Raw genomic sequence first — 17,439 nt, forward strand, 5'->3', positions numbered from 1 at the left:
AGTGGTGTACTTACACCAATACTCCAGATGGCTCCCTGGGCCTGTGGCAACAAAACACTAGGGCCGCGCTCACCTTCTGGCTTGGCCTGAGGCTCTTGCCTTTGCACCAAAACGTATTAGTCTCCGCGGCTAAACAATCATTGTCCGTTTCTGAATAAAACCTCACGTCATAGGCGCAGCCAGCTGTGCCAGTCCGAGGCTGCTGACACTAGTATAAAACAGCAAACAGAAAGCAATGCACAGTAAGAATGTAGTTGCTGCCTCAGCTGTTAAAGACAGCAACAGGACTGCTTGGTACCAGACTGGGGATATAAACTACAGTTGGTAGTGGCACCAACTCCTTTGTGGATTCCAGTGTGAGGCGAGAGCACTGAAGCATCTTGTTCACCACAAGACCAAAGGTATGTCCCGGTTTTGTAATAGGGGCATCCAACAGCAGAGCTGTGTCCCCATCAGGCACGTGTGCCTGTGGGAAATTGCTGCCCAGAGCTTCTCTATTCCTGGGTGCATGGCTCTTTCTTGGCACAGAGCCATGGGGTGAGAACACAACCACCTCTGAGAGGGTGAAGGGGAAAAGCACTGTGCAGGAGGGACGCAGAGCGCTGTGCAGAGCTGTAGGGGAGACAGTTTACCAACATACACTTCGAGAAATGTGCACAAAAAATGCGCACAAAACACTTGCAGAAAATGCAGTTTATCAGTGCCTCCTTTGCATGCTGCTGCCTCAGGCAGGCTGGTCTTGCGTGTTACACAGGGAAAAAACAGGGATAACAAAGCAGTGTATCCTAACAATATAGTTGTCCTCTCAGCTTGCTAAAGACAGCAACTGGGTTGTCAACAAAGCCTGCTTGGTACCAGATTGAGTAGAGCAGGTCAGAACAAAGATGGGTCGGTACAGTAATGTACAGTACTGTTTCTTCCCGCGGGGGGTGGGGCTTTGCTCAAGCTGCAGCAGCCCTCTTGATCAATGGCATAAGCTCTGCTGACAGGGAGAGCTCAACTACAGGGGATGTGCTGTCTGACTCTACGTCCTCAGACGGGAACAGCAGTTCCCGTTCACCCACCTCCTCAAAGGGGGCGTTGGAGAGCGTGTCATCCTGCTGCCAATCAGCACTCATAGCCCCCTGGCTCACCTCTGAACACACTAACGCTGTTCAGCTAAAGCTGCTTGTTTCTATATTGTAGCCGAGGGTTTAACTAGCTTTCAATTACCTGGTTTATCCCTCATCCACATTCAGCACAGGTTTTCTCATATGCGTGGTGAACACCCAGTTTGCCAATAAGCACTTGCTGTTGACCACGTATTCTCACGATTTTATCTGGATGGTTTATTCAGAAAAAAATTAATAAAATACCTCATGTATAATTTATAAAAAATTTTGAGTTTATTGTGTGGTCCAGCATGTACTTATTGGGATGTTTTAGTAAACAAACAAAAAAACACAAGAGATCAGTTATTTATTGGATATGCACAATGAATCAATATGTGAAACTATTAAACAAAGATAGACATGTTTAATGCTAGCAAAAAAAAATAAAAAAATTACACACTTCTGTACAATATTTTAAAATGGACTAAATCTCATGGCAGTGTGTATGTATGAATTCATTTTTCAGTGAGTGGTGCAGGGAAAGAAAGAATTCAGCTGTAAGTTAGTAATGATTTTGTATCTGATACAAACACCTGTACATGGAGTTGAATTCACAATTGTACTCTTGGTATGTTACTCCAATCTACTAGCAAAATGTGTTCCAAACTGCACTGAAAGGAACACTTCCTTAAAAGTATGTTTTTGTTGAGATGAGGTGACAAGGAACCTTGTGTATCTTGGATTTAATGAACCAGTCAAGCTACAAGTCTAGATCCACCCATGTTAATCACTAATTGATTGTGTTGACTTAAATAAAACTAAAGTCCTACAAGTTATTCTACTTGTGTTTTATGGGACAGGGCTAAAAGATTGCACACCCCTGCAACTAACAGAAGCCTCCTCTTCTACCCTGCGAGTCAATCCAGCAGGGCTCCAAATGACAGCAAGATCCCCTATTTAGGTCCTTTATATTAAGTTCTGTTCCAGCTGAATGGATACATTAAAATAGATTCAAAATGCAAAATGAAAATACCTTTATTTAAAATTTATTAAATCTCTAAAAAAACCACAATGACATTTAAAAGACATTTATAAAAGAGCGACAGAGAGAGAAGAGAGAGACACACATGGACAGCTAACCTGAGAAAAGCTCAGACAGGTAGGTTACAGAAAGTAAAGTCAGTTCTCTTCTCGGATGGGGGTACACCCTGAGAAGAAGCTATTTGTGCTGTTTAGTGCTCGTTTTTTTCTCTTTAGGATGCTGGCTGTGCTGTTATCAAAGGCATCGTCACCCACCATCGAAGGCTTCCTCTCAAGTTTAATGTTTTGTGGGATCTGTCCAGCATCTCCAATCTCCTGAAGTACCTAAAAGATTTAAAAGAAATGGGTTTAGGACAGCATCAACAAAATTAAATTACCAAGCAAATTTTTATAATCATTTTATTAGCACCAGTAAATATCACTTTGTTTGATTAGTCCTGATAAAGATGCAGAGCCTTAATTAATGCTGTACATATACATGACAACATTGGCAATAAATTATTCAGGAGTAACATCAGTTTTATGGCCAACTTCAAATTATCAAGAATTGAAGATTGACAAACGTTAATTTATAAAAAGTCTTAATGTGTTATTTTGGAACATGTAGTCTGAAAGTAGCTCAGTTTTGTTTCAAACTATCAAGTATTTATATACTGGCTTGACAGAACTGATCTGCAATGTTTGTGGTTTAAAAGTTCACTTGTACTGATGAAACATGTTAAAACAGGACAGAGTGGAGAGGGGATTGCCAACAAGAGTGGGACCAGGGTTCCTTTCTCCAAGGAGCAACAGGCCTGTTCTTTACCTTCTTGGTTGGAGTGACAGAAGGAGGTTTGAAGAAGGTAGAGTCTCCTGGGCTGACAGCAGTAGGATCTTCCACTTTAAAGGAGCCCTCTGAATTTTTTGATTGCTCATCACTGCCGGACACATCCTTCAGGGATACAGCAGACATACAAAAAACAAAACAAACAAAAAACACACACACCACAGGAATTAAACACACCACTAAACAAAACAGAGCCAGAACTGAGAATGTCATGCACATGCTAATACTTAAAAAAAAAAAAAAAAAAAAAAAAAAGAGGGGCAAGCCAATTTAATACATTTTCACACTTGCTTTATTTTCTTTACTTGCAGATATCTGTTTTATATTTTAAGTGCAACACAGATCATGCCACCTTTGCTATAGGTCATATACTAACAAAAAATCAAGAGCTTTAGAACTAAAGTATCTTACCACACTGGTGGACAGCTCCATGTTTCGGCACTTCGCTGGATCACAGTGGCAGTTGTCTCCACAGCCAAGTTTACCTTTCCGGCAGCGGCAGAGCTTATTTCCACAGAACCCTTTACAAGAACACTGCAGAAATGGGAGAGAAACAGCACTAGGTCATCTACAGCTAGGAATCTGTTTTGCCTTTAAAGTCAGTCCCCTTAATTGCACCAAGCTAATGCTGGGATGAACATTTTTTCAATACAATATTCTGTTGTTTAAACCTTACATTTAGGTTTGAACAGTAACAAACCCAATTTCTGTCAAGCCTACTGCAATCATAGACACAGCGACCTTAGGGAACCAGGGTTATGAAAACCCAACATTCCTTTTCAAATACAAAATGTAACCATTACCTAATGAGTGAGTATACCAAAGCTGTTGCAAGGCAATATTGCAGAATGACTAAAATGCTACAAGGCTAAGCCTAAGGCTACCTTGCACATTACCATTAGAACTCACCTCATGTTATTTATGTTGTAATGGTCAACCCAGAAGTCTCCCTTAATATTCTATTTCCAAATGCAGGGTTTTGTGGATCCACAACAGTCTGGCTATAGAACCTAGTAAAAAGGTATGGGGAGCAGCCCATACCACTGCCTTACAAATGTTTGTGACAGATGTACTCTGGGGAAAAAAACCCACAAAAAGTTGCCATGCCCCTGAAGAAATGGCCAGCTCATAGGCAGCCCTGCTAGGCTGGGCTTGACCATGGGACTTTGTCAAAACATTGTTTGGAGTGCCTCCAACTTTGTCCTGACAACATAATACGCCAAGACTTGCGATTGTCAGAGCTTATGGACTGGAAGGAAGCCTCCAATTCCACAGACTGGTTGACATGAATTGACACAATAGTGTTCAGAAAAAGGCAAGAATGTCACAGAGCATAAGCCCTGTCCTGGCCTCCGTAAAAATGAAGCCGGCTCTCGCCAAGAAAGCAAGCCTCCATCTCGCTCACCCCTTTTGCGAAGGGGACAGTAAGCAGTATTTTCAGCTCAGCTGAAGGCATAGGCACAAATGGAGGCTTCAAGAGTGCATTGAATGCCACTTAACTTCCAGCAAGGAACAATGTCCTTCATTAGGCGGTTGAAGCCGACAAATGCCTTAACACACACAAAATAAAAATCCCACACAAACTGCGGTTTATCAGTGCCTCCTCTGCATGCTGCTGCCTTGTCCTCTATAGGCAAGCTGGCCTTACACATGTCACAGAGATAAAACCCAGGAATGCAAGCAGCAAGCAATTTACAGTTGCTGCCTCAGCTGCTAAAGAGACAGCAATAGGGCTGGTCAACAAGGCCTGCTTGATACCAGACTGGGGGGTTGTAAACACTGGTCAGCAGTGGGTCTGTTCGGTGCCTGTAGCACTGGGTCAGTACAGTACTGTTCACAGAAGCACCATACCGGTGCAGTAACGTCTGTCCCAGCACAGGAAGCAGTATACAGGGATGCCCACGTGTAGAAGCTGTAACAATTATTTCACACAATTATTGTTTTGAAATTCAGGTTTTTAAATTTAGGGAGCTCCTTTAAATCCCTTGTTTAGAAAGACACGGGTGTTAATTCTTGTGACAGAGTAGCCGCCTGCCGTGTGGGTCCGTGCATTCGCTGCTGACAGCGACAGGCAGGAGATTGAGAAGTTGATGATACGCTCCTGTGGCAAAGTGCCTGCCCCCGTGTGTATTTTGTGTTATATGTTGTGTGTTAATGTTGGTGTGTAGTCATTGGTACACGGGATATAAACGGGTCTGTGTAACAAGTGTTTAAAATGTATATTTATTTAGGCATGAGGATTGCACAGCACTTCACGTGCAAGTAAAAAGTAGTATGTGAGCACGGGGAATTGCACTTTATTAATTCACGTGCAGTTGTACCGTGACTCCAATTGAAAGATTGATTAGCAATAGTGTCTCTGTACAGCTGCATAAATGCAGCATGTTTTCACCCACTCGTGATTATGTGTTTGGCGAGTTGAGAATGGGATAGAAGACCGAGGTAATAATTGTGATATTAATAGTAGTTAAATATCTGCTCACCGTGTTTGTCTTAAAACCAGTTATTTTCTGACTGGGTTCATTTATTAAATGTGAGAGAGACCATTCGCTCAGCTCAACCAAACTCCACCTCTCTCTCTGTTCAATTTCCGGTCGTCTGTGACACGTGGTGTCAGAGCCGGGACTACCAGCGACTCCTAGACCCAGACTAGAGCAGGGACCGCAGTTTTGGGGGGGGGACCTGCTGTGGGCCAGAGATGGGGAACTTCGGGAACGCTGGGAACAACATTTCCATCCAGTGCACTTCATGAACCTGGCAGCCGTGGTGATCAACTACTTGGCTACCGATATGAGACTGCCCCAGCAGGTTGCATTCCAAGTGGGAGGAGCCACGCCCACCTGTATCCTAATTGGGCTGAAGGGAGACTACTTGCAGCTCCCATCTCCACCAGCAGAGAAAGAATGCCTGCTGGTTTTGCCTCCAGAGCCAGAGGGAGAGGTCACACCGCTGTCTCGAGCAGGAGGGAAAGCCACACCAGTCCCCTGTAACAAGGGTAGACTACACCCCGCTCCCACCTCCATCGCCAGGAGCAGAGCAGCAAGAGCTGCCTCTGCCACCTCCACCAGCAGAGGGTGAATGCCTGGTGGGTCCCTGTCCACCAACAGAGGGTGAATGCCTGCTGGTATCACTTCCCCCACCATAAGGGGGAGAGGAGCAGGAGCTGCCTCTCCCTGCACCAGAAGGACCAGGAATAGATGCTGGCGACCCTCAGCAGCCCTTGCATAGGCTGCTGAGGGAAGCACGGGGAAGAACCGCCCAGCCGCAGTGGCTGAGAAGGCCAACACCCGCACCCCAGCTTGTCCCGACTCCCTGCCTCACTTCACCCAAGGATGCCATCCGCTCCGCATCGCCTGGGGTCGCTGGAACTGTTCGCCAGGGGTTGCAGTCAGCTCTGCTTGGCCGCAGGGGTCAGTGTGTCCGGAGTCCCACCAGAGGGAGCTGTCAGCTATGAAAAAAGGGTGGAGAGGTCAGGAGACCACCTTCCCCCACAGCAATTTCACTGCCGGAGATCTTAGGGGTGGTCTGGAGACCACCAACACCAGCAGCTTTTCCGCTGCTGGACTTGCCCCGGATGAAGGAGTCAGTCTGAGAGATGGCAGCACATCTGCTGACAGCCACACCATTGGCAGTATTTCCGCCGCCAGTGGTACAGCGGGAGGAGAGATTCGCCCAACTGTCAGCACGTCTGCAGCAGCTTGGCTACTGGCAACATTGCCACCCATCAACCCCTTAAAGTCCCTGTTCTTGGCCCAGGACTTTGAGTGAGACTTTTGGGATTTTAAGGGGGGGGGGTGGCCAATGAGGCCATGTGTGCTTTGCACAAAAGGGGGTATATGTGGCAAAGTGCCCGTCCCTGTGTGTATTTTGTGTTGTGTGTTAATGTTGGCGTGTAATCACTGGTACACGGGATATAAGCGGGTCTGTGTAACATGAGTGTTTAAAATGTATATTTAGGCACGAGGATTGCACAGCACTTCACGTGCAAGCAAAAAGTAATATGTGAGCACAGGGAATTGCACTTTATTAATTCACATGCAGTTGTACTGTGACAACAATTGAATGATTGATTAGCAAATCGAGTCTTGATACAGCTGCAGAAATGCAGCATGTTTTCACCCACTCGTGATTGTGTTCGGCGAGTGGAGAACGGGATAGGAGACTGTGGTAATAATTGTGCTAGTAGTTAAAATATCTGTTCACCATGTTTGTCTGTATAGTCCGTTTTGTTTATCTTTTTGTTTTGGCGACAAGTGCCGTGTCCTGTGTTTTTGTTTTGTTACAAACCTTTTATTTACCGTCTGTTCATTCATTAAATTTTGAGCGAAACCATTTGCTCAGCTGCACCAAACAGAAAGGGAGATGGAGTTTATTTCCTGGTTCCTGTTTCTGGTCCGACCCCCACCCCAGCCGTCTTTGTGACCACAGGCAAACAGGATTCGTTTACATAACGCACTGAACATTTGTATTTTAGCAGTGAAGCACTAAGTTTAACAGTCTCACTTGATTGTCAAAAACAAAACACCAACCACTACCCACACACTTTACCTCATATTTGAACAATGTGTCAATTGCAACGAACTTGCAGAGTTAGTACCATACTAGCTGGCACGCAGCTACGTACTATCTCGGTATCATCCCCAGCTGCTAACTTAATACCAATTGCAACGAAAAAAGAAACAGAACACAAAGTTGGGGACTAGCTGATCCCCAGCTTTAGTATGGTACTAAGGATTGTGGTTGATTTTGGTGTGCTTCCAAACAGGAACTGAAGAAAGCTAGGGCTCAGTCTTAACGATTGGTAGAAATTATATTTTAAAAAAAAGTGTAGTTTTTTTAAAAAGGTTTTTTTTCTTTTATATAAAAGAAACTTAAAACATCTTAATTTTATTTTTATTTATTCAAGCGTAAGTTTTAAACTTGAAAGGGTATATTTACGCACAACAAATACTGAACTGCCCCTTGCGCTTGCTTTTTTTTTTTAAATCAAAATATGAGACCCCCCCTCCCCCCACCACAAGCACCTACAAACTTGTTTCGTGTTGTATGTAGTCTAAACATTGAATACAATATTTATTTTTTTAAATATTTAAAAAGATAAAATGCATTGCTCAGGCAGAGACTGAACCCGGCACAGCGCTGAACCACTGTACAAGAGAGCCGCGACCACTTACGAGTGTATCAATATTCTTGTGTTGTGTCACCTACCAGTCCTGACCCCCTACCCCATGCATGCTACAGCCTACTAATATGTAGCATTTGCTAGTAAAAGCACACTTGAGACAAGTATACATATAGCCTGTTAATAAAAATATATTCACACACACACCATTGACAAGTATACATATTATGGGTTACAGCAGTGATAATAATAAATATATACACACAGCATGTATAATGATTGATGTACACATACACAACAATTGCTACACACAAATATACATATCTGTATAATATATTAATATATATTAGGCATGTATGTTAAGTATATATATATGTGTATTATATATGTATCATATTATATGTTATGTATATAATATATTACAACATACCTACATATACTCAGGTTACATAATAACAGTGGTCATATACGATATAATATTATACATGATAGTACATGATTATCTGTATATATACAATATATACACATATACCATATATATATACCCACATACATATATTATATACACAATATATACATATATAAATATATATATACATATATATATGTATAATATATATGCTCTATAGATAATAGTATACAATTATTATATATTGATATAGTATATATATATATCTACATACATATTCTAGCAGCATGCATTCACACATATATATATATACATATATATATATCATACAGTGATATACACATATATATCTTATATGGATAATATATCTATTGTTATATATATATAGCATATATATACATATGGCTATATATATATGTATATATATATATATATATATATATATATAAGTATATATATAACAGTGTAACTTATATATATATATACAAATAGTATATACTACATCATATAGAGTGGACCTTTATGAATATACATATCATAGTATACACACATATAGTATATATGTATTATATACATCTATATATATGTATATGTATATATAAGTATAGTGTATATATATTTATAGGTATATATGTGTATGTATGTATATTATCTCTATGTAGATACAATGTGTATATATATATGATGTTGCTGTGTTAGTACATATATATATATATAGTATATATATATCATCCTATATATATATATATATAATATATATATAAACATATATCTGTGTATATTATATATAGATATATATATATAGATATCTATATATATAGTATATGTATAGATCATACACTGCCTCCATATATATATATATTAATATCTCCTATATATATATTACGTATATATGTATATGTGTACTGATATATATTCTATATATATATATATGAGTATATCTAGTAATAGCTGTATGGCTCGTTTCTTATATATATTATATATTTATATCAAGCGTAAGTTTTCATTTATATAGAATATAGACATGTACATATACGACCTACAGATATATAGATATTCTCATATGTGGTGTATATGTACACAAATACTTATATATAATATATATTATATACATACATACACCTACAAACTTGTTTCGTGTTGTATGTAGTCTAAACATTGAATACAATATTTATTTTTTTAAATATACATAAAGATAATTATACATATGCTCATATACACACACATACATACATATATATATATTACAAGACATATATTATAATGTATATACATATATATATTACATGAAATATCACCTATCTGTAATACATATGGTTATATGTCACCACCGATATGTATAAATAGTATAATGAATACATAATACATATGTCAGACATTATATATACCCATATTCCATACCCTCTTGTAATATCTTATAATATGTACATATATAATATATATATTACCCATACACATATTATATATACATATATATATATATATATATACTTATATATTATACTGTATATAATATATACTATAATATTTATGGTACATATATATATCTATATATATATAACAGATATATATATACACCTATTTATACATATACATAATATGTTATAGATATAACTACTTATACATATATATATTATATATATATATATACATATATATATAATATGTCTCATAGATTATATATATAATGTCTATATATATAATACACCTATATATAATATATATATATATATATATATATATATATATATTATATATATATATATATATATATACACCACCACACACATAATCTATACTATATATATATGATATACATATAACACACACACAACTACCATACATGTATATATATATATATATATATATATATAAGATATACACAATAGATATATTATCTATTGTGTATCGATGTTGGGGATCTTACGGTCACATAATCTATATAATCATTACTATATATTATCTACACACACCCAACATATTTATATATCTACAGCATTAGTAATATTAGTCACGTCCCACATACATATATATATATATATATATATATATTATACATATCACACATAATTCTTAATGTTCCACTTATCTATATAATAATCAGACATTATATATATACGGTTATACACAATTAATGCACGGCTTTAAATATATTCAATTATTTCATGATAGCTGTAATAAATCCTTCCAACCGTAAGTTGTAATATTTTGCCGTGAGATAATTTTTTAGCTGTGGAAGAAATTTGATCAGAGTGGCGGTATCGTTTTCCGTATTGTTAGGTCACGAAACAATTCAACGCTACACGAATATATTGCAATGCCATGTCAGCAATGAAATCCCTTATAAAAGACATTTACTTGTATATGTATGTCAAATATAGGTACATGGATTTGTGATTATGAATTGTTCAGTTACAAAACTTTTTAGGATACATTTTGGGATCTTTCACATTTGTTCCACTTAGTACGGTACTATAAATTGTTAGGTCTACAGAAAGGATTAGTATCTTTCTACTTAGTATTTTCTAGAGGGCAGCAGCAGTTATTTTTGGGTTCATCGCAATTGAGACCTTTTTTAGCACGCAACTGGAGACTAACTTCAGCCGCCAAGTTGGTTGCAATTGGTATTTAACTTGCGTACTTGTTTAGTACGGAGCTGCATACTAACCACGGGATCATCCCTAGTCAGTACGCTGCTATCAGTTCATTGCAATTCACCCAATATGTCCAGCTCATGCTTTGTTTGTAAAATCCTTTGCAAAAACACTTATATTACACACAAAAAACGCCTCCATGCAGACCTGATGTCTTGTTTGTTCTGAGGCCCAACTTGAAAAAAAAAGTTTGGTTGAGTTGCAAAGCGTCCGAGTTTTTTTTTTTTCTTCGCTTATACTATCCATTAAAAGATGCTGTATCCGAACACAATATGTACTGTATGTTGTTCAATACTGCCTCATTTGTAAAATTGCAGTGTTAATACAAATAAATAAAAACAAATAAAAGAAAGAAAGCAGCAAAGCATAATGTCACTGCCTCAGTCTGTCTCTTAGCAAACAGTAATCAATTAAGTACTGGACACGCTGGCTGCAATCATAAGAACATAAACTTTACAAATGAGGCGCCATTTGGCCCATCTTGCTCGTTTGGTTGTTAGTAGCTTATTGATCCCAGAATCTCATCGAGCAGTTTCTTGAAGGATCCCAGGGTGTCAGCTTGTGTCTCTGTGTAAAAAAGTGCCTCCTATTTTCTGTTCTGAATGCCCCTTTGTCTAATCTTCATTTGTGACACCTGGTCCTTGTTTCTTTTTTTAGGTCAAAAAAGTCCCCTGGGTCGACATTGTCAATACCTTTTAGAATTTTGAATGCTTATATTAGGTCGCCAACATTCAAGCTTTCTTACTCCCTGGGCTGCTTGTTATCCAAAACTAACACACAGAATGTAGGTAACATATCCAGTTAGGTAGCAGTAGTTAATGTGTAATGGCAAATATGTATTTACTGTATTATTAAAAGGCTTTACACGTCAAAATGCTGTCAATCTTTAATCGAAATTTAAATGCTTTCGTAATATGTTCTAATGACACACCATACAGTATTTAGTATAGCTTATATTATCGTCAGTGGACCTAGCGTTAACTATCAGTTTACAAAGGTAAACGTTATCATGCTAGTTTTAAAGAAACAAAGACTATAGGATCTCAAAATGACAGCTAAATTAGAACAGGAATGAGTGTTTTATTTCCCACCCTATCATGTCATAGGTTTCGTAAATTCGCGATTGGTTTTGCCTTACAGCTATAAACCATAATACCATTTTTACAACGATAAATCTAGGAGACTATAGTTCGTACCAACTTTAAAAAAAAAAACAAACACAAAACTCATCTACTATATGCAAAACATATGGCACGTTAAATATCTATCAAATACTTCGTGTTGCAATAATGTTTGTTAAACAGACATACAAATTACACTTGCAGACTTCATTTTAAAGTATGTATTTATTAATGTAAGTTACAACATTCTCTTATCTGTCGTTATTCTGTCAAATACGTCCAATCTACTTATTTATGTAAATTTACACTTACAAAATCCACTTAAGTATTTATTTTTTGTTAATATATCCGATCTACTAATTCCCGAGACGCAGCACTAGTACAGCGATCAACGCGTAAACGTTAGAAACAATGGAACCTCCCCTTTAAATTCTAGACTGCGATCAGCTTCAGTATAGCTTAAGTGTACCTTTTATGCCCACCAAATCCAGTTTGAACCCTTTAAGATGTTTAGCTCAGGTTTTCTGCTAGTTAAGAGTGGTATAAATGAAAGACTAATCATTCATTTGCGGTTTCATGACTTCATATAAACTAATTTGACAAAAAAAAAAAAAAAAAAAAAAAAAAACTTTCAAAATATGAGCTAAATCTGGACTGGGCTTAAAAAGGGACATCATGTACGATTTAAGCCCACGTGTGTTCTTAAACCCAGTGTTTATGGTTTCCTTTTTTTAAAGGTTGCAATTTAAAATGGTTTAAAAATATGAAAACATGATATTTAAATGAATAACTTATTTCCCTTTACACACTGCATATTACTACAGGTTTTTTAAAACTAAAATACAACCCGATTTCACTTATCAAATTGTGCGACTTTAATGCCACATCAAGCACATCCTTCAGCATGGATGGAAAATCTTTCTGACCTTGTCACGACTGACACATGCATGACATCGTAGCTTCATCCTCCCCCGTTTTACCTCTCCAAACACAGCTTTGTCCAGGTGTTGTAAGATCAGATGGGAGCCTCAACAGGAGCACATTTTTTTCCTTTGCTTTTAGAGCCAAATTTCAGAGAAACATGTGAAGTATGTCCATCAAAAATAAGGACTAGGAAACTTCATCCGAGACCTTGGAGGATTCTTCAGCGACCTCTCCATCCAGCCATGATCAGACACAGCATGCTCAGCTAATTCTGGACTATTCTGACATCATGTGCTTTGTATATTACGTATGGAGGCAGACTTATCCCAGCAGCCAGTCATCCATACGGTTATTTGTTCTCTTCCACTACCCCCAGGGATTTGGTAGATATTTTTTGAAAAGCATTAATACTTACCTTTTAAATACATAAAAAAAAACAAAAAAAAAAAACAGTAAAATAAAGTTCTTTGGTTACTTGGAGACTAAGTTTTCTTGTGCCTTTCAACATGGCCACCAGGAAGTACAGACAGAAAAGTATGCATATCTTAAACTCTGATGTCTTCAAATAAAAACTAAGAAATAGAATAACCCACTGGACTCATCACGATTGGAAAAAAAAGTTAGGATTTCTCTCTCAAACTGTTGCTCATAAGTGGTGGTGGGATTAATAGGTACACTTACCCGATACAAACTATAAACAATCTTTCTTTGGTTGGGTTTCTACAGGACAGCGAACAAACTATTGGTTTCACATAACTTAAATAACAACATTTGAAGATCAAAAATACTGTGTGTGCATATGCTTATTTTACATTTGTTTCTTTACGTATTATTCCGATATGACAGATTTGATGCCTTTCTGGCACGCCGGTCATACCGAAGTAGATTTTTATATAAAGAAAAAGATTACAGCAAGAGCTGGCAATGTCGTTTCCATGTTTTTCCAGAACTGAAATTTCATTTTATTGACAATTTTGTAGTAAGCATAGTATTCACGCTGTGATACACAGTTGGCCTCAAACACTATTGGCTATGTTGTGATACTTTGCTTGATTTGGGTTAAAGACCCAGGAGGCATTGAAAAATGCAGCTGCAGGTTGGAAATTGGCAGTAAAGTTGCACTGCACGTATGCATTTTTTTCAGTGCTGTCAAATGGATTTAAAAAAAAAGTGTGACCGGCTACATTGCAAAGTAACGCAAAGAGCTAGTTTATTAGCTAAAATTTATTTTTTATTTCGGTGAAGGTAGAATTTCAAGTTGTGTCTGTAAAAGTTCTCTACTTTTTTTTTACATTGACAAACAGACCTAGCACAAACTATTTAGCTACTATAATTTCTCACTAGTAGCAGTAATGGTAACGTGTGTGAAGTCCCACACTCGAATTAACTGCCTATTTATAGTATACACTGCCCATACCCTCTACATAAATACAGTAAGAAAATGTATATTTATACTGCTCTACTATTGTGGGGCTGTCAATTGCACACACAGCAACCTACCCACTTAAACAAAACAAAACCAAAAACACACACACTATAGGAATTGTAATTTCAAATCAAATTGCACTGCATACATCCCCTCACGCTCAAATTCATTACAGCGTTGTTTGTTATGCAGTTTATGCATTTTTAGAAACAAACATCTCTTCCATCCAATTCTCTAATTCCATGAATGACTTGCTCCAAATTATACTTTCGCACAAGTGCTAGACAGAGCTTCCATTTCCCTTCAGACTGCATCTATGGTAACGGCTTACCATTGACAGCTATGACCAAGTATTTTTTGTAAACCTCCCAATTAAAAAAAAAAAGTTTGTATTAATTTTCATTTTATATGTTGCATTTAGTTTGATTTTGTGTTCTTTTGCAAAAACACAGGGCTTAAGTAATTAGTAAGACCAATACGTCAATAATTGCATTGATTAGTACAATACACAAATAAAAGCAAAAAAGTACTTCTGTACAGGCTCTCCCATCAGGTTCAGTTCTTAAAGGAAAAGTAATGCAGACATCTGTGTGCAGTCCTTTAATGCCCTCAGGGGGCAGGCATGACCAGTCACAGGCTCTTTCAGGTTTTTGGGGTCTTTAGGAATTAAAATTGTTACATTTCATACTCTAAAGAGAACCCCATTCTAGTCAGATCAAGGTTGTAAATGAACTCTACATTTTAGAGAAGTTGTCCATCTTACCCCCAATGTAGTGGCATTCTTTCTTTGGTTCTTGGTCACTTTGTCTGGGATCCAGTCAGAGTCCTTTTCCTCCTCTGATTCCGAAGCAGACACCAGCTCCTCCACATTCATGTCTAGCTCTTTGTAGAGGGGCGCCCTAGCTGTAGTTTGCCGGCGGTTCCTGGGCTGCAAACCAAACGATGTATTCAACATGGTGACTGTCAATGTTGGGATGCCTTACCTCTTCAGAAAAAATAACTTTCTGTACAATACAGTATTGAAATATGTACAATGTGGATTAATAAAGCAAAAAGTCCACTATTGTTTAAAATACTGTAGTTCAAAATGAGGGGTACTGTTCAACAGCTCAATCTAGGAGATTCCAAAATGACAAAAGATTTATAAAAAAAACATAAGTTCTTATTGAGGATGCTTCGTTGAATAAATAATGTGCAGTAGTTAAAAATCAGTAACTCTTGTTCAGATGAACAAGGCTGTAATTGCTCACCTTCGGCGGCACATATTCAAAGGAGGAGTCTGGAGACTGCTCTGCTATTCTCGATAAGATACTGGTCATCTTCTTCCCACTGGCAACCTGCAGCATGGAGAGTTGCTGCAGACAACAGAGAACAGCAGTGAAGACTTAAGGCTAGCACCTTTCTTCCATCTGTGCAGCATTTAGCTTTATGCAAAACCCTCTTCCGTCAGCTGCCATTTTGGACCACTATATTATATATATATAAAAAGTACCCCCCTGTACCTAAACCAAGCACATTAAAACACATGGCAAAAACTGAATTCTACCTGTTTATAAACTTCATTCTCCTCCATTAGCTTCTGGTTCTGTTCACTCAGTTCTTTCATTTTCTCAATCTCTTCCTCCTGTGAAAGATACAAGAAACATTTTAAAGCGTGCAAATGTCTAAAGTAAAATAAATAAATTTCATTTACAGCACTCCTGAAATTACTTCTTTCCTAATTGAATATTCCTCATGGGTGATCTTAAAAAAATGCCTGTTGAACATTTACACCTGATTTCACAGATCCAATTAGCACCAATCTTAAACTACTGAGAGCTACCTTTGGTAAGGTAGTGCAAGGATTAGTGCTAAAAATCAGTTTAGGAAACCAGCTATTACTTACATAAACAGGACATGCTTCTTAAAGCCGCAGTATAAAAAAACAATGCAACTTAACTTCCAGTGCTCTTGTGATAAAGTAATCAGTGGTTAAAAGCAATTTATTTCTAAACTTGCCCCCTCACACCACCAATTCTCATGCCTGTTACTGTCATGTAGAAGACTTCCCTCACCTGAAATCTTAAGCGCTCTAGCAGCTTCTCCTCCCGTTGTGATGCAGTCTCTTCTGCCTTGTTCTCGTCCACTGCTTTCACCTTGCTCTGCAACTGACTGAGCAGATACAGGACCTGAGAAAGAGGGAAGCCTTCAGGTCAGCCCCTGCTGGAGTCAATAAAAATTCCTCACAGGTACTACAGAAAGGTACTTGCTCGTGAAAAGGTCTACCAATACAATTTCACCAGTGGTCACTGTTGGCCTGCTACTACAGGACCTGACAGAACCCGCTGCAACAGTCTTCTTACCCGCAACCCTAAAACCTCCATGCCAACCCGAACCCACAAGTGTTTGTCCTTTACCTACTGCCTGTGTCAGCTGACTCATTCACACAGATATCTCTACCATTTTCCACAGAAAATAGGCTATACAGCGTGGTAGCTTTCTCTAGTGGTCTGGATATATTTGAACATTGTAAAAGGCCCGCACACACCAGAGAACACTTTTTACGGGGTGACACGACAAATTCGCTGCAAAAACAGTACACACCAGAAGCAATCACAAAAACGATGCGACAGCTGTAAATCTGACAAATCTTTCAGAAAGTATGATTACTAACAAACACAATTGAAAATGGCATATTATTGTTAATATTATTATAGGTCAGGGAAATTAGGTACCGGTACTGAAAGTATGATCTTTACCTCCATTTTCAGTGAAAGTATGTGATGGGGTGCCCACCCCTTGTGTGCATTTTATTATCTATATAGGTATTCATTTGTTATTAGTAG

General features: G+C 38.0%; 1 protein-coding gene across 2 annotated transcripts in view; it reads right to left on the reverse strand.

Annotated features, from left to right (window-relative positions):
• Positions 1-1,481: 1,481 nt before the first annotated feature.
• Positions 1,482-17,439, reverse strand: part of LOC121318649 (chromosome-associated kinesin KIF4-like) — a 43,173-nt gene continuing 27,215 nt past the window's right edge. For both annotated transcript variants that reach the window (XM_041255547.1, XM_041255548.1), the window contains exons 25-31: positions 16,669-16,782; positions 16,161-16,238; positions 15,865-15,969; positions 15,378-15,542; positions 3,370-3,492; positions 2,938-3,063; positions 1,482-2,456 (exon numbers count right to left, since the gene is read on the reverse strand). In XM_041255547.1, coding sequence (XP_041111481.1) covers positions 2,271-2,456; positions 2,938-3,063; positions 3,370-3,492; positions 15,378-15,542; positions 15,865-15,969; positions 16,161-16,238; positions 16,669-16,782 — 897 coding nt within the window. In that variant the 3' untranslated portion in view covers positions 1,482-2,270. The remainder of the gene's footprint in view (positions 2,457-2,937; positions 3,064-3,369; positions 3,493-15,377; positions 15,543-15,864; positions 15,970-16,160; positions 16,239-16,668; positions 16,783-17,439) is intronic.

Source organism: Polyodon spathula, chromosome 7 (assembly GCF_017654505.1).
Source record: "Polyodon spathula isolate WHYD16114869_AA chromosome 7, ASM1765450v1, whole genome shotgun sequence".
Classification (NCBI taxonomy): domain Eukaryota; kingdom Metazoa; phylum Chordata; class Actinopteri; order Acipenseriformes; family Polyodontidae; genus Polyodon; species Polyodon spathula.